Here is a 24,304-nt window from a genome sequence, read left to right as displayed (position 1 = left end):
AGCTGCACAAGTGGTCATCCGTGCGTCCAATCTTTTCGCGGCCCGCGTGGTGTTCCGTCAGAACGAAAGCTGGATTCATCTTATCCGGAAAGAATATTTTGTGCTCCCAAGTCCAAATGTGATTCCCGCAAAACAGAAAAGAAGTCCAAAATGCGATTTGAGTCCAGCTAGGTTAACTGAATCTTACCACCCAGCTGATTCCGCGGTAACTCATATGACCACCGGAACAGAAAAAGGGTCAAACAATATTATGCCCGGCGATAAAACCTAACAAAGACGGCTTCCATATCATCCCAACTTTTCTCACGGTCAAAGTAAAATCATCTGAGACATTAAACAATGGATACTATGATGACCTACTCACAACATACACACAATGGAGAAAAGGAATCCGTATGAAAGAACTAGTAGATTAAATCAGGCACATGCTGACGAACGAGCATGGGCGAAGGCACGGAGAGATTGCTTAGTCCAGCAGTGCAACCCCTGTCATTCGTTGCCGGCTTTTCCTCTTTTGGCCCCAAGGCCGCTCTGATTTTTTTACTCTTTTCTATGGGACTTTGATTTTGCTGCCCCTCGTTCGGCTGTTTCACAAAGCAGAGTAGGCAATCAGGGATCTTAGGGGAAAAAACATGAAAGGTTTCCAGGGGAAAAGAGCGTACTTTAGGCAAACTGTGCCCCTTTTGAGGTAAGATTAGTGCCGGATCTACGCAACCCACATGATCCACTGGGGCCTTTTGGGCAAGAAGCCTCCATTGCTTTCTTCCCCACTACATTGGCGAGCAGAAAGAGGAGAAAAGGAGCCATATCTAACCAAGCTTTTATTAAAGATTTGTGCGAGTGCTGGCTGGGTGCAAAGAAACAGATGATGGGCAGTTAAACAAATATGTCAAAAACTTCACCGAAGCATCGACCAAGCAAACATGATACAATTCTAGTAGGTCATTGACGCTGGAATCATTTGATTCATGCCTCATACGCAAATTTTTCCTCTTCTTCTCCCATCGGTTAGAAACAAAATTGTGTTGTGTTGATGTACAAACAATTACATGTTCCAAAACTTGCCGGTTGCAAACTCACCGGGTGACCACTCAAATTGGATTCTGCATTCACCATGTGTAGTATATCCAGGGTTATTCCTCTTCTTCATCATCCTCCTCTTCAGCTTCCTTGAGCCACTGAGTAGAGTAACAACAAATTACGGAAAATCAGTTACAGCGAGGGCACAACAAAACATTGACATGTTTGGATTTTGGTGAAGTCTGAACCAAGGAAGACAAACCCAACAGACAAAAATATGTGTGCCACTAACACCAAGTCAGATGATTCCATGAACTTGAGCTAAAACTAAATCAGCAACACACACATGTCTGCGCCATGGATGAGACAAGTTCGGCAGAGAGATTACTAATGCCACCAAGGCCAGACGATTCCATAGACAAAAGTAACAATAATTTGAATCAATTGTATGCACATGGTGAGGTGAAATTATTCTAGAGTGACAGTATAACCGTTCCTAGGCTAGGACTGAGGTTGTGTAACAAGTGATAAAAAAAAACTAAGGCACTGATCAAAAGAGACTATAAGTGAATATCTGAGATTCAGCTGGTTCTGTGAAACCAAGTGCTTTAGGTGGGAGAACCTACTTAAGTGCAGAGCATATATATACCTGTATAAAAGCCTCTGACTGTTTAACAAAGACTTTATCAGATTCATCAGCATGTTCTTTCTCTTCCGCCCATCTCATAATTGCATCTTCACTTACCACCTCCGTGTCATAGAGAAATGGCAAGATCTGTGTTCAATAGCAGATTATAAACAGAATTAAAAATTAATTAAAAGATTCAAGTACAGTGTTTGCTCAGCACTCAAACAAAATGATTTCTATTCATGGTGTACAAAAACGTTAAGGACCCGCCTGCAGTGAAATAGGTGTTACCTTTGAAAACAGTGGAGAAAATTCTTTTGTGGTCTCTTGACACATTTCCTCAAACTTTAATAGTATCTCCATCTATAGCAGTACACAAGAAACAAAACATTTAGCCCACAGCAAGAATCAAAAGAAGAAACATACCCCCAATAAGTTACACATTAAATTAGAAAGGAATTTCTTTCAACCAGGCCCATGGAATTTTACAATTGCAGAAGAGGCCTTTCCAAGAGTCAACATGCAACGTCACAGTTGTGTATCCTAATGACAACGACCAAGACACAAACTATGCAAATCAACATGGTCACAGATCAAGCAGGGGCACATGGTCAGATCAAAGTTGTGAGTTCTTAAAAATGGATGATTAAGCGAGCCTGCATTGACTCTAGTCCTCTAAAAAAAAGCTCATTTATCAACTATATTAAAGCTAAGAACTGCATACATAATTAAAAACCCATGTGCCACTAGAGACATGAGCCAAACAACTCTAGCAGCAATGCAACGCAGAATAATTGGAAAAGATGATAGTGGATTTATTTTCCATGTTATATGACAACCTCAAAGAATGAACAGAAGCATTGCATTAGCTTATTACTATCATGCTAATAAACAAGCACACGGTACAAAACATCATTAAATTATTAATCGTGTCAGTCTTTCAGCCTAACAACAGTGCAGAAAATGTTCAGTAAATCTTACTCATTTATAGTTCAAGGTATTTAGTAATAAACTGGATCATACCTCTTCATCAACTGTTTTAGTATAATTGCGCAAAAGATCCTTCCACTTGCCAAGTGCTTCGGCTGTTGTCTTTAGAAGAGTATCTGAAAAAGGAGTAGGAAAGCAGGGAAAAATAAGCTTTGGATATTCACCATCAGAAAAAAAAAACCATATATAAGACCACCACAGAAAATTCATTGAACAGAACCATTATTCTGGTGACTGGATATTGAATGAATAAGAAACTAGATATGAAGAAAAAATTACTAGGAATAGGGTTTAAACTAGCTAAAAGTTTAAAAGACTGGATTCTTCACCCAACAGAGCACTTTGAGCTCAGCCTCGATTCAACACAGAAAGTAATAACATACAGAGGAAAAAGTTCTCTATTGATGCAAACGCTGTACATGGATGACCTAATAGTGCGAGTTTGCAAAATGGGCTGCACTGGACAAGGAGCATGCCTCAGGGAACTAAAAAGTTTGACATGGATCATGCAAATATGGACCCATAGTCTGGAGTCCTGGGTGGGCATACTTATGGAGTTTGCTTGGTTTAGGTCATGAGGAACCAAGTTACAATTTGTGCACTTGTGAGTGGTGTTGCACACTTGTATATGCACGAAAGAGGACAGATAGGATAGCTACCATGCCTTTATGTTGTGATTTGTTGCCATTAATGCGTGCATGAAGCACAGCCAGCTCACTATGCCATAAAATAAGTGAAAGAACCAAACAAATTGACTTCTGCTTGGTAATCAATGTACCTCAATAATACATGAATTTTCCTATGAAGATTTCAAGGTGGATAAGAGGAGAATATCTTCTGTAAGCTGGACCTATTCTCATAGGAAAAACAGCCAAATCTCCTAGATTCACACCATTCCCAACTTTACCACTCAACATGGATTCATAATATTCCTAACATCTGTAAAAAGCTTACCATTAGTAGATTGTGCAGCCACTAATGCACTCTTCATGACAGAATAGAACACAGCTCCAGCACAATCTGCATGTTGAAGGCTATAAGCCAACCTGAAAATAAGCATGGTATCAAAGCAACCTATCGTTAATTGTCAATTAACAAAAATTGCAAAAGATTTGGATGAGAAAAACTGCATCTATCAATGTAAGTATGTAACCAGTACAAGAAAATAGTAAAGTCATCTGAAATGAAATTAAAGAGAACCTGCACGCCATAAATAAACAAAACTAGTTCATTCCAATAAAGTGGAGCTTAAAATTTCCAAGTCAACAAGAGCAATCTCACAGGTGGGCAACAGATTGTTAATCTAACATTGTAAGTTTCAAATAAACTAAGTTAGTTTCTGCTATTAAAGCCCCTTTTCCTCTTCTTACATTGCCACTAAGCTAAATTAACTACCAGGACAAAGCATATTGAAGGGACTTCTCAGCCATGTTCATATAATTTTCAATACTTAGGGCATGGACAGGGAAGATTGTTCAAGGCATACTTTGGACTAAGTTCAAACCAAACTTCTAATGCCACCTATCCAGACAGGTCGTTAGCATATGACAGTTTTTACATGTGTCTGGTAGGAGAGGAAAGATCTTGCACCTGAGTCCATTAATCTCTAGTATCAAATTATCTCGATTAACACCACCACCCAGAGCTCGTTGGAATGTCTCTTCCACCTAAACAGGGCAAACCACTCGGTAAAATGGGAAACAAGAAAAGTAATTATATATTTCATAATCATGTATTCATAAATAACCTCTTTCTCAAACTTAGAAAAAGGATCATCATCCTCAACCGCAATGTCTGAAGAATCATCTTTATCTGGTTGAGTCGGATTGTTGGATTCATCTTCTGACCCATCATCTTCAGACACAGCATGCTGCAACTCTTCAAGTTTTTCTTTAGGTATTGGGGCAATTGATTGTCTCCATTCTTCCAGAATCCCAGTATCACCGCTTGTCCATATGTAACCAACAACACCACAGGTCCCAATCTAGTTGATGACGTCATGAAAAACAACCCAAGTGATTATAAAGATCATGAATAAACATTGACCTAGATAGTTCCCTACAATCAACACCATATTTCACAAATGTTCAAAACTAAATCACTGAGTCAGATAATGATATAGGGATACCTCAAATGTTCCAGACTCATCTTCAGAAGGAACAGTTGCTTGGTCGCCATTACTCCTCATGCTGGAAAAGGCTGCAAAGAAGAAACCAGTACACCGAGTAGAACATGTAGGTTACAGGTCCAAGAAAACAAAATGAATAGTCTAACATGAATAGCAAATACAGTTTCAGGGTCTGCAGACTAACGTGGACTCTCTGTAACTCCAGAGTTGGTGTCAGCATACTCAAGTTCTTCATCACTATCTTCATTTGAAGGCTGAGGAAGTAATGAAACTTTTGAGTGGGCAGGAACACCAACATTCTTTCCAACTTCAACCTGAATGATGCAAAAACAAGTTCAGGACGTACTCAACATAGCACAAATACAGGATTGTATCTCGTTACTGGAGGAAAGCATCTGGAATGGTAATGTCAATACTATAGCAACTTACATTAAATGACAGTACGCAACCAGGTTCAACAATAGCACCTGCTTTTAAATGGACACCGCCACAGACTAAGGAGTTACTAACTTTGCATCCATCTTCAATTATGACATTATCCCATATATATGAGCCGTTAATCAAAACATTTTTCCCAATCTTGCAGCCCTCCCCAATAACTGAATTTAATACTTTGCAGTGGTCTCCAATCCTTGTCCCACTGCCAACAACAGAATTTGCACCAATTTGTGCAGAATGTGACAATGTTACATCTGTTAAAAAAAAACATGCACAGTTAAGATGTACAGAGAATACTGAAATTAATTACCAGAAGAATAGCGGGAATAAATTCCTTTTTTGGAAATATAAAGAATTGGGGGCTTAGCATGACTGGAAGCATGGGAGGTACCCCAAAATATAGGCAAAAAGATTGCTCATAAAATATAGAATACAATTTAACAACAGAATGCAAAAACATTTTTGAAGCTAGCTATATCTCTATTAGCTCAGCTTACAAGACATTGAACAGTGCGTCCATATCTCTATTTATCATCTAAAAATAATTAGCATGCATTCTGCCTACATTAACTAAGCAAATATACAGTGGACAGTTGGACAACAAACATATGTACCTAGAAACAAACTTTCTACAGTTTCCAAGCAGGTACATGTAAACTAATTTAACATATTCTGTAATTGCTGAGTAAAATGTCTCAAAGGATAAACTATTTCTCAAGGCCAGATATCAAACTAAACATTTAGATTATTAAATATGTTGAAGTAAGCAACTAGTTACTTGAAATATGGAAAATAAAAAAAATCCATAACAAAGGAAACCCTCCAGGGTTTTTAGATATCTTGCTTTTCAGGAAGCATGAAAAAGGAACTGTAGTCCATATAGAAACCGTCTAGAAATAAACCAATTGTAAAAAATTCTAAGCAACATATACCTGATGCCTTGTATATTCCCTGCCTATGAAGTCTACTTTCTGAGCAATCACCACTGGATATTACATCGGGCACCATAGGGTATGTCCACCTTTGAATTACATCTTTGCTCACTGTATCATAGCTCCTGAAATTATCAATCCTTGCAGCATATCCGGAGCGTAATTCATGAGTATAAATTTTGTACCCCATAATCTGAAAGAATTGGTCTGTCATTTGTTTGTTGCAAAAGAAACAAACAGCATTTGTCCTTTTTCTTACTATGCCCGAGTAGTAGTGAATCAACTTACATCATCAACTAGTAACCCCTTCACGAAATGGCGCCGAAGATGTTGATAATCAAAGTTATCAGTGAAAAGACTTAGTACTTCTGGAGAGCAGATATCAATATAGCAGTCCTGCCAGGTAAGAAGTGAAGATGATCAAAATAAAAATAAAAAAAACAAGATATGCATAAGCTGACAATATTAGCAGAAAGAGATAAAGAAGAAAAAAAATATAACTATTGACTTCTAGAGTTTCAGAGCAAACCTCCATGTCATTATGCAGCTGGAGAGAAGGATTATTGGTCAGTATATCCTTATCAATTGTAACATACAAGTGAGAGTTATCTGCCCTGTCCTCGTAATAAAGTAATTCCTTTGTCTCAGGATCTATCGCCATGACAATTTCATCATTACCCAGACGTGTTTGGTGTGTCAGGATAGAAGGTTTCGAATGCTTTATAATCATAGTCATAACAGCAAGTGGGTCCTTTTTCTTCCTGTCCATATGTTCCTGGAGAGCATCCTTCAAGCTCATATTGCTGATTGTATCACCACTGATGAGAATGAAATCTCCATGTATCTACAATAGAAGTATGGGTTCATGAAACAACTGAAACTGCAAGGGGAGTTAAATGAAATCATAAGCATGGTAGTTCACTGAGTGTCACGAAATCCACGTAGTATTACTACGTAACCATTGTAATGTAATCACATAGTTTAGTGCTAGGTTTCCTAAGTTGAGCAGGACTAATCTGAAGTTTTTTACAGATGTTAACAAACTAGCAAAACAAACTGAAACGAAACAAATGACTTTAGGTTCTTTTTAGTGGCTTCAGAAACAAATATTACTATGCCTGTCAGCGGTTAGGAGAAATGCTACATATTACTCCTTATTAGTGTCATACCGCAACACATTCTTGAGCCCCCTCTACTGAGGCAACAAACACGCAAGATCATTCACTGTATTCGACAAGGGAGCAGTCCTTTGTTGCTTAATTTACTTAAATATACTAAAATAGCATCCCCCCCCCAATATGTGCCTAGGGTTCAGTCCCAAACCTCCTATCAATCAGCTGGAGTCAATACTAAACTCAACCAAACGATCCAATCATCCAATGTGCCATCCATGCAAAACACTGAAATTAAAATCCATAATCACGCCGAACACTAGAAAGCCTTCAAAATCCACAATCAGGAAGCAGAATAAACCTCACCACGCCGCGTTCGTAGATGACGCGGAGCGCGTCGCCCGCGCTAATGGCGTCGTGCGACTCGACGGCCGTGACGGCCATGCTCCCGGCCCCAGCCTTCTCAGCCCACCCGGACTTCTCCAGGTATTCCTTTACCTGGTGGGAGTGCGCGCAGCAGAAGACGAAGGCCTCGTCCACCCCCGCGGACTCCAGCCATGTGAGCGTGTACTCGATCATCGGCATGTGCACCAGTGGCAGCAACACCTGCGAAGAGGCAGCAGCAAAGCTCGTTCAGGGACCCTCGAAGCGAGCACGGGGTCTCGAGGTGGTCCTGATGCAGGATTCGGGAGGCCGGTAGTACCTTGGGGCGCTCGAGGGTGATGGGGCGGAATTTGAGCGTGAAGCTGTCGGCGAGAAGGACGGCCTGCAGGGGAGGCGGGCGCGCGAGGTCCTCATGGTCGTCGCCGGCGGCGGCGCCGGCGCCTCCCCCGCCTCGGCTGCGGGATTTCTTCGACATGATTGCTGCGGATGCGGCGGCGGAGAGGGTTCGGATTCGGAGGTTTAGGTCTGCTCGCTCGCTTGCGTCGTCGGCGTCGCCGTGCTCGGCGAGTCTGGACTCTGGATGGTAGATGGGCTCTCTTGCTCTTTGGGCTTTCTGGTGGCACTTTTACTTACTTGTTTCATCAGGCCCATTAAAATCGCCTCCATTTACCACCGGCCCAATTACACGAGCAGCAGCGCCCACGTGCGCGAGCTCTAATTCCTCAGTTCCCCGCTGGGCCACTCCAATCGCGGCCCTCCCTCCCTCCCTCGACTTTTTTTAAAAAATGGATAAAAAAATAAAATTCGAAAAAGAGAGCGGGATGGGATAAATTCGAGAAATGGGTACCTACCGCCCGTTGATCGGGCGGGAGGCGTGGGGCCGGGGACCCCCCGCCCATCCAGCGGGCGGGAGGTTCCCCGAGAGCCTCTTCGCAATAAGAAAGTTTTCTTATTCACGAAGAGGTCCCTGCGGGGGCGTCCCGCCCATCCAACGGGCGGGAGGTGTGCCGAGGGGCATCCCGCCCGTAGGCGGGCGGGAGGTCCCCCGGGCTATGTAAGCCCCCACCTGCCCCTAAATTTCCATTTTATTCAGCAAAAACCAGAAAAAAAGGAAAGGGAGGAGAGGAAGAGAGAAGAGGAAGCGGCGAAGCCCTGTTCACACGTCAATTTAGAGGTATATTCTTATTCTAGTCGTATAATTACTTGAAAATAATTATAATCTAGGAAATATTTCTTAGGGTAGTTATGTTTTGAATAGTTTTTAGTATTTTCAATTGTTTTTAGTATAATTTATATTCTGAATAGTTTAGATTCTGGAAAATATAATCTGCGAATCGCTGAAATTTAGTGTTGTTGTGTATTAATATGTAGTATAACTAGTTTTTAAATGATTGACACATATGTCTTCCGAGAAGGGTATTTTCAGTATATATTACGGAGAAGGAAATGTGATTTATGGACCGAATGGGGTAGATTTAAGTGAATTCAACTGTGCGGTCAGAGGAATTACCAAACCGCACGAGAGGATATTTGAATCACTATGCAACTGGTTAATAAGGGGATTAAGGATTAATCAGGAGACACACACTGTGAGTGTTCAGTGCGTCATAAATCCTACCACTCACGCTTTGATCTGGGAGCTGATGCCACTTGCAAGCAACGAGGACTAGTTAACCTATCTGCAAAATGCAAGTCATTGGCAATGGCCACTGGTACTCCTTGTCAGTGTGCACCAGAATCCTTTAATAAACATTGAAGCTGCTCCAGGGGATGAAAATATTGATGAAAAAGTTGAGGAGGCAAACATTGAGGCAGGTGGCACCGCAGCACCTCAATGCGTGGCTGATGGGGGGAGAACATACCGTTTATTGTTGAACAGCTGCAAGACAAAAAAACGTGAATTGGATGAAGCAATGAATGCCGATTCGTCTGATGATGACGATGATGTGCCTGAAGAATGGGTAAGCAGCGACTTCAGTCATCTTGTCGTAGATGAGGGATCTAGCGTGCCTTAGGATTGCAGGGAGAACGAAATTATCCAGGGTACGAGGTACCACTCAATTGAAAAAGGTGAAGGCAGCTGTTAAGTGTTGGTCTCTCTCTTATGCGAGAGTTCAAAACAGTCGAGTGCAAATCTCGTAAGTACGATGTGGTATGTGTGAAGGAGGGCTGTCCGTGGCGGGTGCATGCCTGTAAGGGTAAATGGAAAGATTATTGGGAATGCTCAATTGTCACTCAGCACACTTGTCATTTGCCGGGGGTGCAGAAGACCCATCGCAACCTTAAATCGCAATACATCGCAAATGAGATGTACGGGATGATAGTAGAGAACATGTCATTTGAACCAAAAGTCTATTATCAGGCATATTCAGGAAAAGTACAAGTATACCATCTCGTACAGTAAGGCGTGCAGTGCAAAACAGAAGGTGTTGGAGATGAGGTTTGGGATGTTCGAGGCTGCATATGATAATATTTCTCGATTGCTGGCCGTCCTATGTAAGAAAAATTCTGAAACGTATTATGACCTGAAAAGTCTAGACAGAGGAGAAGGTCCGCCCTACATATTGCAGCGGGTCTTTTTCAGCTTGGGTTCATGCATTAACGCATTCCAACACTGGCGGCCTCTCCTATGCATCGATGGGACTTTTCTCACAGGAAAGTATAGATTGCAAATGCTGACAGCTATTGGAGTAGATGGAAATAATCAATTGCTTTCTGTTGCTTTTGCTTTTGTTGAGAGTGAGGACACAGACAGTTGGTACTAGTTCCTGAAACGGGTTAAGCTTGCAGTCGTTCGGGATAGGGAAGATGTTTGCCTGATTTATGATCGTCACGCCGGCATACCGAGGGCAATACTAGATTTGCAGGAGGGGTGTGTGGAGACCGGAGAGTCGCTCAAGTGGCGTGATGTTCGCAGTAGGTGGTGCATGAGATACATCGGTGCAAATTTTTTCAGACAATTCAAGAACAAGCACCTTATGGATATGTTCAAGAGACTATGCAAGGAAACAAATCAGCAAAAATTTAACAAGCAGTGGCAGAAACTTGATGAACTGACCGGGAAGAAAAGAAGCAAGGGTTCCGTATGGTTGGATCGTTTCCCATTACTTCAGAAAGGAGACAATTGCCAGCACCTGGCAGTATGAGATCTATGGGTTCCGTATGGTTGGATCGTTCACTGAGAGAGCGAATCATGTCATATATATTCTAGACCCGAAATCAGCTCGGGTTAAGAGAGGGCGCCGTCAGACACGGCGTATTCGTAATGATATGGATGAGTCAGAATTACGTCCGAGGATACAACGCTGCAGTGCATGTAATCAGAGTGGACACACGTATAAACATTGTCCAAACAATGATGCTGGGCCCAGTTCTGCTGAAGCTGGCCCTACAGGTGATGCTACAGATGAAAAACCTCCGGTTGCATCAAGGAGTGGGAGACGTCGCCGATCGAGTGCTACTACGACATCAGGCATAGTTTAGTTGTAATTTTATTTGAACGTTGTTTGCTCATGTGTAATATTTGGCACGTTGAGTTTGTATCAGACCTGGATGTGTATTTGTAATTTTAATAGACCATTATGTGTATTTGTATATTTAAACTTGTTTGTTATCATACTATTTTATTTTTAATAACTTGATGTATCGTATTATCTTAATATTTGTATTCTACGTTGCAAAACGTTGTCGCTTAACCATCTTCATACGAGTTTTATATACCGTAATCTTCTTCGTAAAATTAAACTAAATTTTTTTTATGTATACAAAAGAATATGGCGAATAAATCTTGTATTTCAAAAAAATCTGAATTTTAAATAGCTTGTAAAACATAAATTTCAACAAAGAATAACAAAAATTAAGTAGGCGGGCACCTCCCGCCCGTTGGTCGGGCGGGATGTCTCACTGACCTCTTCACGAATTAAACTTTTGTTATTCGCAAAGAGACCCTCGGGAGGGGCCTGCAAATATTTTTGGAGCCTCCCGCCCGATCAACGGGCGGGAGGTACCCATTTCTCGAATTTATTCCATTCAACTCTCTTTTTTAAATTTTATTTTTTTACCTTTTTTAAAAAAACTCTCCCTCCCTCTCACCGCCTCGCTTCGCTTCACGAGCTGTACTGCGGGTGGAGAGCTGCCCGCCGGCCACCGGAGGCTGCGAACTGCGGAGGAGCCGCGCTGTGACAGGTCCCGGCCGCCGGCCGTGATCAGGAAGCACGGTGGAGGGCGATGCGCGTGCTAGGGCGGCGGACCGGAGGGCGCAGCCGTACGCCGGAGGCTGCAGCGTTATGCGAACGGAGGAGCCGCGAGGCGCGGGCACGCTGGGAGGGCATTGCAGCGGGGAGCGGGCGCGTCGGCCGCCACCACCCAGAAGGTACCTGTAGGATCGTAGGATGCAAGCGGAGTGGGCTTTGCCGCGAACCCGCCGGACCGCAAAACCGTATATCCCGTGCCGCGAACCCGCGTCGCTGAAGCGGACCACGCGGCTCGGCTCGAGGTGCCCAGCGACGCCGCAAACCCACGTCTCGTCCCTTCGCATCAACCTCTTCGATCCGGATACCAAGAGCAATCTCGTCCTCGCTGGCAAGACACCGCGAGGTGCGAGCTCCTCTGCCCTCGTGCCCGCCCCTGCGCTAAGTCCGGTGTCCAATCAGCGTCCAGGCGGCGGCGACAGCAGCAGCGCGGCGTGACCACATGAGTGTGGTATTGGCATGCAGATCCTAGCAGGCGCCTGTATCATCGACGAGCAGGTGCGGCGGCGTGCCGATTGCTGCGTGCAACCAGGATGTCGCCACACGGTGCAGTGCTGGAGCTTGCAGTTGCGCGGATATGAGGCTGAAGATGACGTTCTCGACCTTCCTTCGCGGTCTCCACGCACGACGGCTGCCGCACGCTGTGGGGCTGGCGGCGGACACATGCGGGCGGCCGCAAAGTCCGCAAAACGCAAGTGACGCTATGCGGGCAGCCGCTTATGCCCGCGACGGCACTCGCGTGGACGCGGGGCGGGCAGCCGCAACCCGCCCCGCTTGCATCCCTAGGTACACCGAACGGGAGCAGCCGAGCACGAGCCCAGACCACAGAGCAGTGAGGTTGGGCGCACTTGGCCGTGTCTCATCTTCCCGATGTTACAACTGCTAGGGACAGATCCACACAAGCCTATTTTAAAGTTTGGCATGCACTGATGTCTCGTGCAAATGAGATTAGTGTTGGGTGCGTGCGCCAAAATGAGATGTCTAAGGTGGGTGTTCGGTTGCTAGGTTTATTTTTAAACCATATCATATCAAATGTTACGATGCCAACTAGAAAGATTAAATAAAGCTAATTATAAAACTAACTGCATAATCCTAGGCTTATTCACGAGACGAATATATTAAGTCTAATTAATCCATAATTAGCACTTGTTTATTGTAGCATCATGTGGGCTAATCACGGATTAATTAGGATTAATAGATTCGTCTCGCAAATAAGACTAGAGTTTTGGAATTTGTTTTGTCATTAGTCTATGATTGATACTCCTAATTAGCATCTAAGCATCCGATGTGACGGGGCTTAAAATAAATCCTAGGAGAACCAAACATCCCCTAAATATGCTGCAGGCTTAGCTTAAGAAAAGGCTTATTATTCATCACATTAACAGCTTTACATGTAATATGATATGAAAAGAGATGCTTAATAATGCACTCGTAAAACTTTTTTCATAAGGTAAATACACTAGTAGAAATGGGGAAAAAGACATATATATAATATACTACATCTCCAAAGTCCTCATATGACCTCTCTTTGCTTCCCTTTAGTTTCTGTTCGCGCTGTTTTATTTTATTGGTGGCAAATCCAGCGCGTGCCTTGGTTTACAAGTACGAGCGCTGCTGCTGGCTGATGACTGGCAGGTGCCCATTCTGCTGCATGCACACCACTGCCTCGTACAAGCTCTTCTTCAGCGGCGTGAACTCCAAGCCCAACTCCCTGGCCCTCTGGTTGGAGAACTTGTACGGCTTCGCCATCGGCTTGCCGTCGTCCTCACACCTATATTATACACCAAGAGACGCACGAGATCTTCACGAGTCAGCAACGCATCCACACAGCTAGCACGGATCGATTGCTTGGCGACATCACAGAATCGAAGCTTACTTGGCCGTGACGGGGTACTGCGGGAAGAGCTCCCTGAGCATGGCCACGAGCTGGGCGCGGTGGAGCACGGTGCCGATGCAGAGGTAGCGGCCGCTGGCGCCGGGGCGCTCGTAGGCCAGGACGTGCGCGCGCGCGACGTCGCGGACGTCGACGTAGGCGGCGACGGCGTTGGGGTAGGACCTCTTGGTGCCCATGAGGTAGCGCGCCACGTGGTTGCTACTGAAGTTGAGCGTCTGCTGCAGCAACGGGCCCGTCGTGACGCACGGCACCACCACCGCCAGCGGCAGCCCGCGCGCTGCCGCCGCCTCCGTCGCCGTGATCTCCGCCATCATCTTGGCGCAGCAGTAGAGGTTCTGCATCCGATTTCGACGCAAGCACGGATGAATAAGATCTGCGACTGAAACAATGGATGAGACAAATCAGAGGAAGAGAGAGGTACGTTTGTCCGTTCGCAGAATTCGTAGTCGCTCCAGCAGGTCTCATCGAGGACGGCGTCGGGGCTCCGGTTGGGGTCCATGTGCACGGCGCCGTACGAGGAGGTGAAGACCACCCGGCGAACGCCCTCGTCCGCGGCGGCGTTGATCACGTTCCTGGTGCCCTCCACGGCCACCGGCACGAGCTCCTGCAAGTCATCAGACCGCACGTAAGCATACACGGGCGTGAACGATCGATGTCCATGAGTACTAGAGGGTTTGTGAGAAGTGAAAACTAACAGGGTCGTTGGACACCGGGGAGGCGACGTGGAGGACGCCATGGCAGCCGGTGAACGCGGCGCGGAGGGACTCGTAGTCCAGGACGTCGGCGCGGCAGAGGGTGAGCCTCTCCCTGGCCCCCTCCAGAGAAAGCAAGTGCGCGTTCTTGCTGTCAGCTGTAGATGCAAACGTTCAGGGACAGAAATGAGCAGCGTTATTCTGAATTTGTGATGGTAGAACTAGCTAGAAAGAGACTTCACTCACCAGGGTCCCTTGCAGTTCCCCTGACACGGTACCCTCGCAGCAGGAGCTCCTTCACCACCCACGACCCGATGAAGCCGCCTGCTCCGGTGACGCAGACCATCTGCTCACCACCATTGCTGGCCTTGGAATAGGACGACGACGACATGGCTCTGTCGGCGAACGATTCTAAGCTTGCTAGTGGAATGAGTGTCTGGAATCGGATCAGTATCTGTCACTCTGTTGCTTCGAGTCTCTGATCGAGCTCGTGTGATCTCGGCCTGTATGGATGGTGCCCCGTATTTATACGGGCAGGGGAATGGATCGCTAGAGCTACGTGCCGCCGCGAGGCGTAGCACGGCGCCGCCGACAGTGTGCTAAATTCAGCGGCGGGGGGGTGGGGGGGGGGGGGGGTGGGGCGCCGCCGGTGGGTTTCGGCAAAATTGGGGGCGTAACAGCCGCGCAAGAGCGCGCTGATCTTCCGTTCCCTCGAGACGGAAACACGAAAGGCAATTTCGGCACGTCTTGGAGTCCAAAACCTTCAGACAATTACAGAATATGGCGGCCATGAGGCCACGGAATGGTGGTTGGTGGAGCTTGGCGCCAGACGTCCTCGAGACTGACAAAAAAAAGGTCATAATAGAAATGCCGAAACATTGAACCGAATCAAATACAATTCAAGCTTTAGTTTTTTTTTCATTTATGACACTTACCTCTTTGATCAGCGGTTAGCGATCATCTAAGACCTCCTCCAATGGTTGCATAGGAGCTAGTTCATATAATATTTTCTCATATTTTAATAGAAGAGAGAAGAGCTCAAGAGATACCTCGTACATATACTTCAAGATTATGTGGGGATAGCGTGTGGGGTTATTTATATTATGAGCTATGTTCCAAAAGTCAGATAATTAGAAAGGTTATCTTCTGGAATACTTAGAGGTATGTACTAGATCGTACCATGGGAGGAGGCCTAACGGCGACGACGATGTATTGTCTTCAAGCAATTTTATATAATATAATCCTCCTCATGTGGAATGCTTTGATAGCAAATATGTTGATTAGTTACATGGGTTGAGCTTATAATTATTCGGCTAATCTGCAACTTAGTTGCATCATTAACTCTTTGGGCGGACCTTTTTGGGCCGGGCTTCACACACGCTGGGCTGGGCTAAGTTGGCCAAGGTTGAAGCTATTCCCTGAATTCTTAATCCTAAATTATTGTGCTGTACTTGATCCTCTCGTGACCATGCTTCATGTCTCATTCTCATGTTTTCTTATTACTGTGGTCTCTGTATAATGTCTATTGTCTTATTCTCCTAAATTAATACAATAAATGTTTTTTTTAAAGAATAAATGTTGTTATTTCACTATAGTTGTCATTAAACTTATTTTTACTATCGTAGTTGCTGAACACATAGCCATGACACACCTCGAACCTTAAAATTTTAATGCATACCTTTAGGTGTTTGAGATATCATAAAATTTCCAAGAGTATGATACATACAACATCTATTAACACATGGTTGTGTTTGCTATATAGATGCATATTTCTTCAATATTTGCTAAACAAATTTGCAGGTTATGTTTGCGACTAATGGTATCATGTTGTGATGTAGAGTAGTTTCCCGTGCCCCAACTTTTTTTAATAGTACTTTTGCAATACTTGGAGTGTAATTTGGTCATGTAAGCACGACATGAGTAAAAATGTAGACTCTTAACACCTACACCAGTTCTCTTGTTATTTCTTGGCTGATTTCTATTTTTCAGTAAAGTTTTTTTTACAGCATTTGATGTGGGATTTATTGTATTTTGTTGGGGGTGCACGAGCACAGAGAAAGCATGCAAAAAGCAAGAATCTTTTTTTTTTATGATACGGCTGAAAATTTCATCTACCTAAGAAGCTTCTCCTTTTCCATTAGTTAATGAGAGGATTTCATAATCTTTTTTATACTATATAATGCACATGGGATTTTAATTTCTATAATATCCCCAAGAACGAAGGGCGTTTATATAGCTTTGCTCTTCCGGTTGTCTTCATATGCATGGTAGATTTAAGCTTTGAGTAACGGGAGACATCCTGAATTCAACTGCCAACAGATCCAGTATCTTTTTCAGTTCCTTTAATTTCTCTCCATTGATCCATAATTAAGCACCTTATACCCATCACATTAACAGTTTTACATGTACTAGTATGATATCAAACAAGAATGCTTCCAGTAGGGGAATAACCCTCCTGTTTCAAAAGAAAAAAAAAACAAGAATGCTTATACACACTTGTAGAATTTTTTTTCAAGAACGTAATACATCTGAATAACTGAAAAATATATACTAAATTTGCAACGTCCTTATGTTTATTTCATCTGGGAAATCTGCGCCGGCCTGGATTTTACAAGTATGCACGCTGCTGCTCTCTGATGACTGGCAGGTGCCCCTTCTGCTGCATGCACACCACTGCTTCATACAAGCTTTTCTTCAGCGGAGTGAATTCCAAGCCCAGGTCCCTGAGCCTCTGGTTGGAGAACTTGTACGGCTTCGCCATTGGCTTGCCGTCGTCCTCACACCTAGAAAACACGCGCGAGGTTCCCGGAGTCAGCAACACGTGAACACAAGTTACAACACAACGGAGAGACGACGTAAACAGGGAGGTGTTCGCCATGGCGCGAATGAACTCACTTGGCCGTGACGGGGTACTGCGGGAAGAGCTCCCTGAGCATGGCGATGAGCTGGGTGCGGTGGAGCACGGTGCCGATGCAGAGGTAGCGGCCGCGCGCGCCGGGGCGCTCGTACGCCAGAACGTGCGCGCGCGCGACGTCGCGGACGTCGACGTACGCGGCGACGGCGTTGGGGTAGGACCTCTTGGTGCCCATGAGGTACCGCGCCACGTGGTTGCTGCTGAAGTTGAGCGTCTGCTGCAGCATCGGGCCCATGGTCATGCAGGGAACCACCACCGATAGCTGCAGCCCGCGCGCCGCCGCCTCCTCCGTCGCCGTGATCTCCGCCATCATCTTGGCGCAGCAGTACAGATTCTGCGCGTCGTATTTCGATGCAGGCACGGATGAATATGGATTCGCCTCGACGACAGAAATCAGAGGAAGAGAGGTTGGCAATGGCAGCTTACATCTGTCTGCTTGCAGAATTCGTAGTCGCTCCAGCAGGTCTCGTCGAGGACGGCGTCAGGGCTCCGGTTGGGATCCATGTGCACGGCGCCGTACGAGGAGGTGAAGACCACCCGGCGCGCGCCCTCGTCCGCCGCGGCGTTGATCACGTTCCTGGTGCCCTCCACGGCCACCGGCACGAGCTCCTGCAACATGATCGCACAGAGCACCATGAGCACAAATGGCTTCTTCATCCGGGTTGCGCGTGAAAATGTGTCGTAGGCTAGGAGCCGGACTCACAGGGTCGTTGGACACCGGGGAGGCGACGTGGAAGACGCCATGGCAGCCGGTGAACGCGGCGCGGAGGGACTCGTAGCCCAGGACGTCGGCGCGGCAGAGGGTGAGCCTCTCCTTGGCCCCCTCCAGCGCAAGCAAGTGCGCATTCTTGCTGTCAGCTGGGCCCGCAAGCATCCAGACCAAGGAGAACAATTTAGCAACATTATTCTGAATCCGTGACAGTAGAAAGAGAGTCTACTCAGTAGGAGTACTCACCAGGGTCCCTTGCAGTTCCCCTGACACGGTAGCCGCGCAGGAGGAGCTCCTTCACCACCCACGACCCGATGAAGCCGCCTGCGCCGGTCACGCAGACCAGCTGCCCCTCACCACCATTGTTGGCCTTGGAATAGGACGACATGGTGATCTGCCACCCTCTGAATTGCTAGTAGAATGTGGAGTTTGGTTGGGATGGACCAGCCTCGGTCTCTCTGTTGCTCTTCGTTCGATCTTGTTTTCTTGTGTGACCTTGGCCTGTATGGTAGCTGCCCGTATTTATACCACCAGCCACCAGGCAGTGCTGGCAGAGAGAGAGAGGAGGAGAGGTCTTGGTTGGGGGAGGCGCAACTGCGAGTTCCTTCGCGCGAACCATGGCATTGGCATGGCGCCGACCAGACCAGAGGTTTCCGGTGCACTCACTCTCTGTTCATTCAGCAGCGGGGGGTAGCGGTAGCACGAGGCCAGGCCGCGCCGCCGGTGGGTTTGGGCGAATTCAGGGGCGGCGCGGCCGCGTGGAGAGCGCGCGCAGATGCCAAGATTCCGTCCTTGGGAGAGGGAATCGCCAAGGCAACTTTGGCACCTTCGAGTCCAAAACCTTGAGAATCTTCTCACTCCACATACGGCGAGGCCGACCCGACCCCCTGCCGCCGGCCGGAACCAGTAAACCGGCACAGGTAATCAGGGATATTCTGTATTCCCAAAATGGCAAGACCTGGCCAGAGCTGACGAGAAGGGGGGCCAGGAATGGCTGGGCGTTGACGGCGGGACTGCTTTTCCTGGAACAGCCGGAAAGTCGTTGCCGTTGCCAGGGTTGTATTGTACGGTAAGGTATTGTGCCCCATGTTTGAGAAATTCGAGAGCCGTGGACCCTTTGACGTCTTTCTTGTCTTGCTGCGGTCAGTGGGCGCCGGCCAGCCTGACGGCGGCTGGAGAGTGGCGGAGGATGAGGCGAGAAGCAACTCGTGCTTCTCCTCTGGCGAAGACAGGAGGGCCACCCACCGCCACCGGTGGGCTGCGCAACCGGCCCGCGCAGTTTCTTGTGGGCGCGCCAAGTCGGCAGTGGAGTGGAGTGGGTAAAGCTGCACGCACGCACACGGTGGACCAGTTTCTCTTGCCGGCCCAATGTCTTTACAATTTCTCCAAGGCCCGGCACGCACGGTGGGCCCTCATGGCTTCTCTCTCTGGGCTCGACACACGACAGCAAATACAAGAGAAGAGGGAGGGCTACGACGGCGGCATTTGGAGGCCCAGTTCTGACTTCAGCAGCTCCACCCAGGAAAGAAATAGGCCCATCTGTGACCTACAAGCACTGGTGAGGATGGCAAAAGCCCTCTTCAGAGAACGCTGAACACCGGCAATCTTCACATGAGCAAATGATTCGAATCCATCGTTCTTCTTCAAGGCTCTCAGCACAGGCGTACTTATTCTACCGTGACAGCCCCTGTTTGCATTGGCGTGCAACAGAGAGAGCCAGGCGCTATAATGCAGTGAAGGACATCCACTGCCAACTGGTTTGTGCTGCTGCTTTTTTCTGAAAGCATTGCTCTGCCCGTACCCTCCACCTGCATGTAGAGCACTAATTACTTTCATGAACTTTCAGGGACCTCTTCGATCAACCCTAACAGTTCAAAAGAACAGTGATGCTTTCGCATTAAAAGATCGTTGGAATCATCCACTCCAGGCTAGACATGCTTGCACTTTCAGACACCAGTGCATGCACCGCCGGGCGCCAGGTATCATGATCCCGTGACAGCTCGCGGGACAACAATCATGCGGAGGGGAACGACGGGCACAGCTCGAAAGCAACCCGCTTGCCTTTCCTTCTTCCTCTTCCCCTGTCCTGGCCCCGCCTCGTCGACGGTATCCTCGCGCACGGCGTTCTCCCTCTCGACACCTCACGCAGCCTGCTGCAGACAACAACCTGAGCACACAACGATCTCCGAGCAATCAACGGGGATCGATCGGCGATCTCCCATCCACCAGCCCTGCAGAAACACAGCACCGTCGCTTTCTGACGAAGCGAGCGAGCGTCGGCGTCACCGAGCTGCAGAAGATACGCACAGCCAGGGAGGGCTTCAGATCAAGGAGCCCTTTAATGGCACCCCCATGCTTCTCGGCAGTTGCATCCACCACCATCCCCAACGCACGACGCCATCTGCCATCTCAGTATCTCACATCAGGCACATGAGCAACATCACCAAACAGGATTAATGCCCCGGTAACCTGCCAACTAAACGAGTCCGCATTCAAAGCTAAGCTACCGAGCGAGCTCTCGCTGCGCCCCCAACAGGCCGATCGGCGTGAAGAGGGATAGAGAGCCATGCCTTTCCATGTGCCCGTCGCTGCCTTCCCGGGTTCAAGCAGCGCCATGCCTGCTGAATGCTGCTGGACGCGACAGCTCCAGACCTCAGGTGACTCAACTCAACAGCAGCTGAAGAGGAACAGCGCTCGTCTTCCAGTTCCAGTTCCAGTTCAGCTGCTGCCAAGCCAGGCCTGCACATGGCTAGGATTCTGATCCAAGTTCTGGCGCGGTTCCTGCTGGGGCTCTATCGAGTGCCGATCCCAGACCAAGAGGAAGATATCATGGCCCAACCCCAGGGCGTCATCAGGTGGTAAAAGGCGGCGATAATCCGCACAGGGAAAGGGCGCGACGATGGCTTTGGTCAAAAGCCATGTCGCTGCAGAAGCTAAACATCTTTGCCGAAAAGGGGCATAGGCATGATACATAGATGGACATCGAAAGAATGAAAGATCCTCTCGCCGATGCTGGGAATCGGCATCCAAGCTCAACGATGGGATGCAGGCAGCAGCACGCTCGCGCGTCTCCGAGGAAGGAAGCACAGCACGCTTGTGTCAAAGCAGAAGCAGGCATGGGGCGGGGAATGCGGTGGAGGTGACAATGGGCGGGAACCAGGCGATGCACACTGTCGCCTTTCAAGGGGAGAAGTTGCAACAGAGCGTCATTTCTGAGGACGGAATTTATACACATTTATGGAGCTTCATGCAGCTCATTTATCCCAGTCCAGCACCAGATCTGGCTCAACTAATTTGATGGAGAGACTAGTTAACTTATTAACAAAGATAGGACATAATCAAAATGTGAGGACGATTATTCAGCGACAAGCGCTCACTGACATGTCAGACCAGAAGCTGCTGCATCACCATTTCATCCAAATTAACTAAAGAGAACAATGATAAAAATGCAGCACAATGACAACATCTGGGATGCAAGTTAAAACAGAACTCGTAACTGCTCATCTGGACGAAAGATTTGGTTTCATGCATTCAACATACGCACAACAACCGTATCACTACAATGACTGAACTTTTACAGCAGCAACACAACCAACATTTGCCACAGTACACACATACATAAATGCACCGAGCTGATCTCCCGTGATCAGCGCAGGAAATCACTGTAGCTGCCCATGAGGGAGCAGCCATTGACGAAGAAACAAGATACACGCTCATCACAGAGAGTGCAGGAATACCGAGAGGTCACATGGCCAATTAGCCCGCATTCAACTTCTGGCATTAATCGATACAGCAACCCCCAAAGAATTAACAAATAGCAGTTGACACCTCAAGATTGTTAAACAACTCGACTGGACAACTCTCCAATAAGCTAATATAATACTTATCCATTATGTCCACAGACTCTGTATATACATCTAAGCACACCAAAGAACTACTAATAATTTTTGCATCATATCATGGACCCAGAATGCCAAACCAAAACTCTAGACAATTAAAAAGGAGAGGAAAAAATATAGGTGAATACTAGAGACAATAACGAATCCAACTGACACGGTATTAACGGATATTGACGGGCGGAGGATGAAAGAAAAATTGGAAAACTCCTTTGATCCATGGGCGATAGATAAGGTGAGGTAAGCTGTGGTGATCAGGAGACGGTCGGCTTCACAGCCACCGGCTTCGCGGGCTCTGTGCCCAGTACTGCACCGGCCGCCGACATGCCATTGACAGCAGAAGGATACTGGGGGAGCATGCTGGTGTAGTAGATGGCGCGGCCGTTGCTGTCGTACGCGACCTGCGGGGCTGGAGCGTAGGCCGTCGCATTCGACACCGCGGGCGAAGGGGCGGAGCCGTTCGCGTTGGCGTTGGCATTGGGTGGCGCAACGGCGTACACGGCGGGGAAGGAGGTCGCACCTGGGGAGGCGGTGGCGGCGAAGTAGCCATGGGGCGCCGGGATGAAGAACACGGGGGCATGCTCCGAGCCGGAGCCAGGGGCAACGGATGTATACCTGCCCGGCACCTGCAGGTACGCCGTCGCAGGAGGAGCGGATGACGGCTGTGGAACTGGGGGCTTCTCCGGGAACTTGGGAAGGTAGTACTCCGCGTTGGCGGGTGGGGTGGCTGTCGCGGGAGGGTACGCACGGGTCAGGGAGTCGTCGCTCCCGTTCCTCGGAAGGGCGGCGGGTGCGGGCACCGGGGCTGGAGCGGGAGCGGGAGTGGGGGCGGCGGCCGGAGCAGGTGCGGGCGCTGGCGCTGGAGGTGGTTGGTGGGTGCCGTTTTCGGCGACCTGCAGCTTCTCGAGCTCCTGGATCTGGCGCTGGAACTCGGCAGGTGAGACGACAGGGGAGACCGCGACATGCTCACCCGCGGGGTTGGGATGGCGGTCGTCGTTTTTGGCGGGTAACTCGACGGGGACGTTCTCCCTCATCGTCGGAGGCTCGCCGGCCGGGTCCTTCACCTTCACCGCCGGGGGAGGCACGAAGCCGTTGTCGAGGCCGAACAGGTAGTCGGGGCTCGTCGCCGCAATCACCATGTGCGGCTGAGGCGGCGGCATGTGCACCACCGTCTGCGGTGGAGGCTGCTGAACGAACACCGTCTCCTGCTTCGCCTGCGGCGGCGACGACTGCTGCGCGAACACCGATTCCTGCTTCTGCTGCGGCGGCGACTGCTGCGCGGGAACGGGCGACGGCGACGGCGACGTCTCCTGCTTCGGCTGCGGGATGTTGTTGAGCGCCTCGACGAACCAGTGGCGCTCCGGCTTGGGCTCGAGGAGGCCAGCCGGCTGCGGCGGCGGCGGGGGCGACTGGACGGGGAAGAGGAAGACCCTCAGCCGGAGCGTGGATCCGCGGTTGGAGCCGCCGCCGGAGCCCGGCGCGGGGCGGAGCAGGTGGAGGCGGTCGTACTCGAGGACGAGGTGCTCCAGATCCTCGTCGTTGGTGACGGAGACGAGCGCGTCCAGGTCCTCCCCGGGCAGCTGGTACTTGACGCAGATGTCCCCCAGGTTTCCGGCGAGCGCGGCGAGGCGCGCGGCGAAGTCGGTGAAGCGGAGCGGCCTCTCGAGCGACAGGATCTTGGTCTCGCCGTTGACGTACGCGAGCTGGTTGTCGTGGGGTCGCGGCTGGATGCGCCCCCCGTAGCTCACCATCAGCCGCACCTTCGCCGGCGGCAGAGGCGGCGCGTGCCCTGCCGCCGCCGCCGTCGCCGCCGCCGCCGCCGCGGACTCCGAGCCGTCGTGGTGCGTGTCGTCCGTGGCCGCGGCGGAGTGCGGGGACGAGTCGCCGGATTCGGCCATGGCGGCGGGCGGCTAGGGTTGGGTGGAGAATTTCAGATTGGAAGGGGGCGCGGGGTGGGGGAGAAGGAGGGTGTTATAAGGTAGGTGGGGAATGTGATTAGCGGCGGGTTAGGGTGGGGGCGATGTGATTAGCGGCCGTCGCTGGGATTCTGGAAGGGTGGCGGTTTCGGACGAGGGGTTTCTTGACTGGGTGGGGGTGGCGTGGGGCGCCGGGATTTTGGCGGGCCGGGCTCGGCTGCGCCACCCCTTCCTTGCTTGCGTCGGGAGGCGTGTGGGGACAGTTGGGATTGAGGTGTCCGTGTCAATTGTGTGTGTTGGTGAGGTGGGCCAGGCTTTTCTTTTCGCTTTTCCATTTTCTCTCTATTAACCTGCCCTCCTTTTTGTGGGAGGATCTTTACCCCAACAACCTGGCTGGGACT

At 48.6% G+C, this 24,304-nt stretch overlaps 3 protein-coding genes across 7 annotated transcripts; all 3 read right to left on the bottom strand.

The window, feature by feature from the left end:
* Positions 1 to 265: 265 nt before the first annotated feature.
* On the bottom strand, positions 266 to 8,197 carry LOC112903037 (translation initiation factor eIF-2B subunit epsilon). Of its 4 annotated transcripts, XR_003230717.1 has the most exons (16): positions 7,952 to 8,107; positions 7,615 to 7,854; positions 6,666 to 6,980; positions 6,425 to 6,532; positions 6,137 to 6,329; positions 5,196 to 5,458; positions 4,951 to 5,080; positions 4,767 to 4,837; positions 4,386 to 4,622; positions 4,229 to 4,305; positions 3,593 to 3,684; positions 2,672 to 2,754; positions 1,940 to 2,011; positions 1,670 to 1,795; positions 1,081 to 1,178; positions 266 to 584 (listed from the first exon to the last, which is right to left on the bottom strand). XR_003230717.1 is itself a non-coding variant. In XM_025972246.1 (15 exons), the coding sequence occupies exons 1-15, from the start codon at positions 8,105 to 8,107 to the stop codon at positions 1,134 to 1,136; spliced, it is 2,208 nt and encodes a 735-aa protein (XP_025828031.1). In that variant the 5' UTR covers positions 8,108 to 8,197; the 3' UTR covers positions 939 to 1,133. The 4 variants fall into 4 exon arrangements, 3 of the variants coding, with proteins under 3 accessions (XP_025828031.1, XP_025828040.1, XP_025828047.1); XM_025972246.1 differs by lacking the exon at positions 266 to 584 and having other exon boundaries at positions 939 to 1,178; positions 7,952 to 8,197; XM_025972255.1 differs by lacking the exons at positions 266 to 584; positions 7,952 to 8,107 and having other exon boundaries at positions 939 to 1,178; positions 6,666 to 7,016; positions 7,615 to 7,741.
* A 5,281-nt stretch (positions 8,198 to 13,478) lies between these two features.
* LOC112872776 (cinnamoyl-CoA reductase 1-like) lies at positions 13,479 to 14,859 on the bottom strand. The gene is made up of 5 exons (XM_025935831.1): positions 14,715 to 14,859; positions 14,472 to 14,626; positions 14,198 to 14,380; positions 13,759 to 14,111; positions 13,479 to 13,653 (listed from the first exon to the last, which is right to left on the bottom strand). The coding sequence occupies exons 1-5, from the start codon at positions 14,857 to 14,859 to the stop codon at positions 13,479 to 13,481; spliced, it is 1,011 nt and encodes a 336-aa protein (XP_025791616.1).
* A 2,217-nt stretch (positions 14,860 to 17,076) lies between these two features.
* On the bottom strand, positions 17,077 to 24,076 carry LOC112903732 (cinnamoyl-CoA reductase 1-like). 2 transcript variants are annotated; one of them, XM_025972956.1, is made up of 6 exons: positions 23,772 to 24,076; positions 18,338 to 18,443; positions 18,086 to 18,240; positions 17,809 to 17,991; positions 17,364 to 17,716; positions 17,077 to 17,251 (listed from the first exon to the last, which is right to left on the bottom strand). In XM_025972956.1, exons 1-6 carry the CDS (start codon positions 23,883 to 23,885, stop codon positions 17,077 to 17,079), a joined length of 1,086 nt encoding a protein of 361 aa, XP_025828741.1. In that variant the 5' UTR covers positions 23,886 to 24,076. The 2 variants fall into 2 exon arrangements, with proteins under 2 accessions (XP_025828741.1, XP_025828737.1); XM_025972952.1 differs by lacking the exons at positions 17,077 to 17,251; positions 17,364 to 17,716; positions 17,809 to 17,991; positions 18,086 to 18,240; positions 18,338 to 18,443 and having other exon boundaries at positions 21,597 to 24,027.
* Positions 24,077 to 24,304: the final 228 nt, after the last annotated feature.

The sequence above is a fragment of the Panicum hallii genome, chromosome 1, assembly GCF_002211085.1.
Source record: "Panicum hallii strain FIL2 chromosome 1, PHallii_v3.1, whole genome shotgun sequence".
NCBI classification, from domain to species: Eukaryota; Viridiplantae; Streptophyta; class Magnoliopsida; order Poales; family Poaceae; genus Panicum; species Panicum hallii.
The sequence above is the reverse complement of the archived record's forward strand: the minus strand, read 5'-3'. Positions and strand labels throughout refer to the sequence as shown.

Bases quoted from the DNA above. Each gene is read 5' to 3' on its own strand.
- LOC112903037 (XM_025972246.1), bottom strand. From the start codon at position 8,107: ATGTCGAAGAAATCCCGCAGCCGAGGCGGGGGAGGCGCCGGCGCCGCC. The intron at 6,981-7,614 runs GTGAGGTTTATT...CTTCTATTGTAG, and splicing joins TCATCTACGAACGCGGCGTG to ATACATGGAGATTTCATTCT. The intron at 6,330-6,424 runs GTAAGTTGATTC...CAATTCTTTCAG, and splicing joins AGGGGTTACTAGTTGATGAT to ATTATGGGGTACAAAATTTA.
- LOC112872776 (XM_025935831.1), bottom strand. From the start codon at position 14,859: ATGTCGTCGTCGTCCTATTCCAAGGCCAGCAATGGTGGTGAGCAGATG. The intron at 14,627-14,714 runs GTGAGTGAAGTC...TTGCATCTACAG, and splicing joins GGGAACTGCAAGGGACCCTG to CTGACAGCAAGAACGCGCAC. The intron at 13,654-13,758 runs GTAAGCTTCGAT...TGTATAATATAG, and splicing joins CAGTACCCCGTCACGGCCAA to GTGTGAGGACGACGGCAAGC.
- LOC112903732 (XM_025972952.1), bottom strand. From the start codon at position 23,885: ATGGCCGAATCCGGCGACTCGTCCCCGCACTCCGCCGCGGCCACGGAC.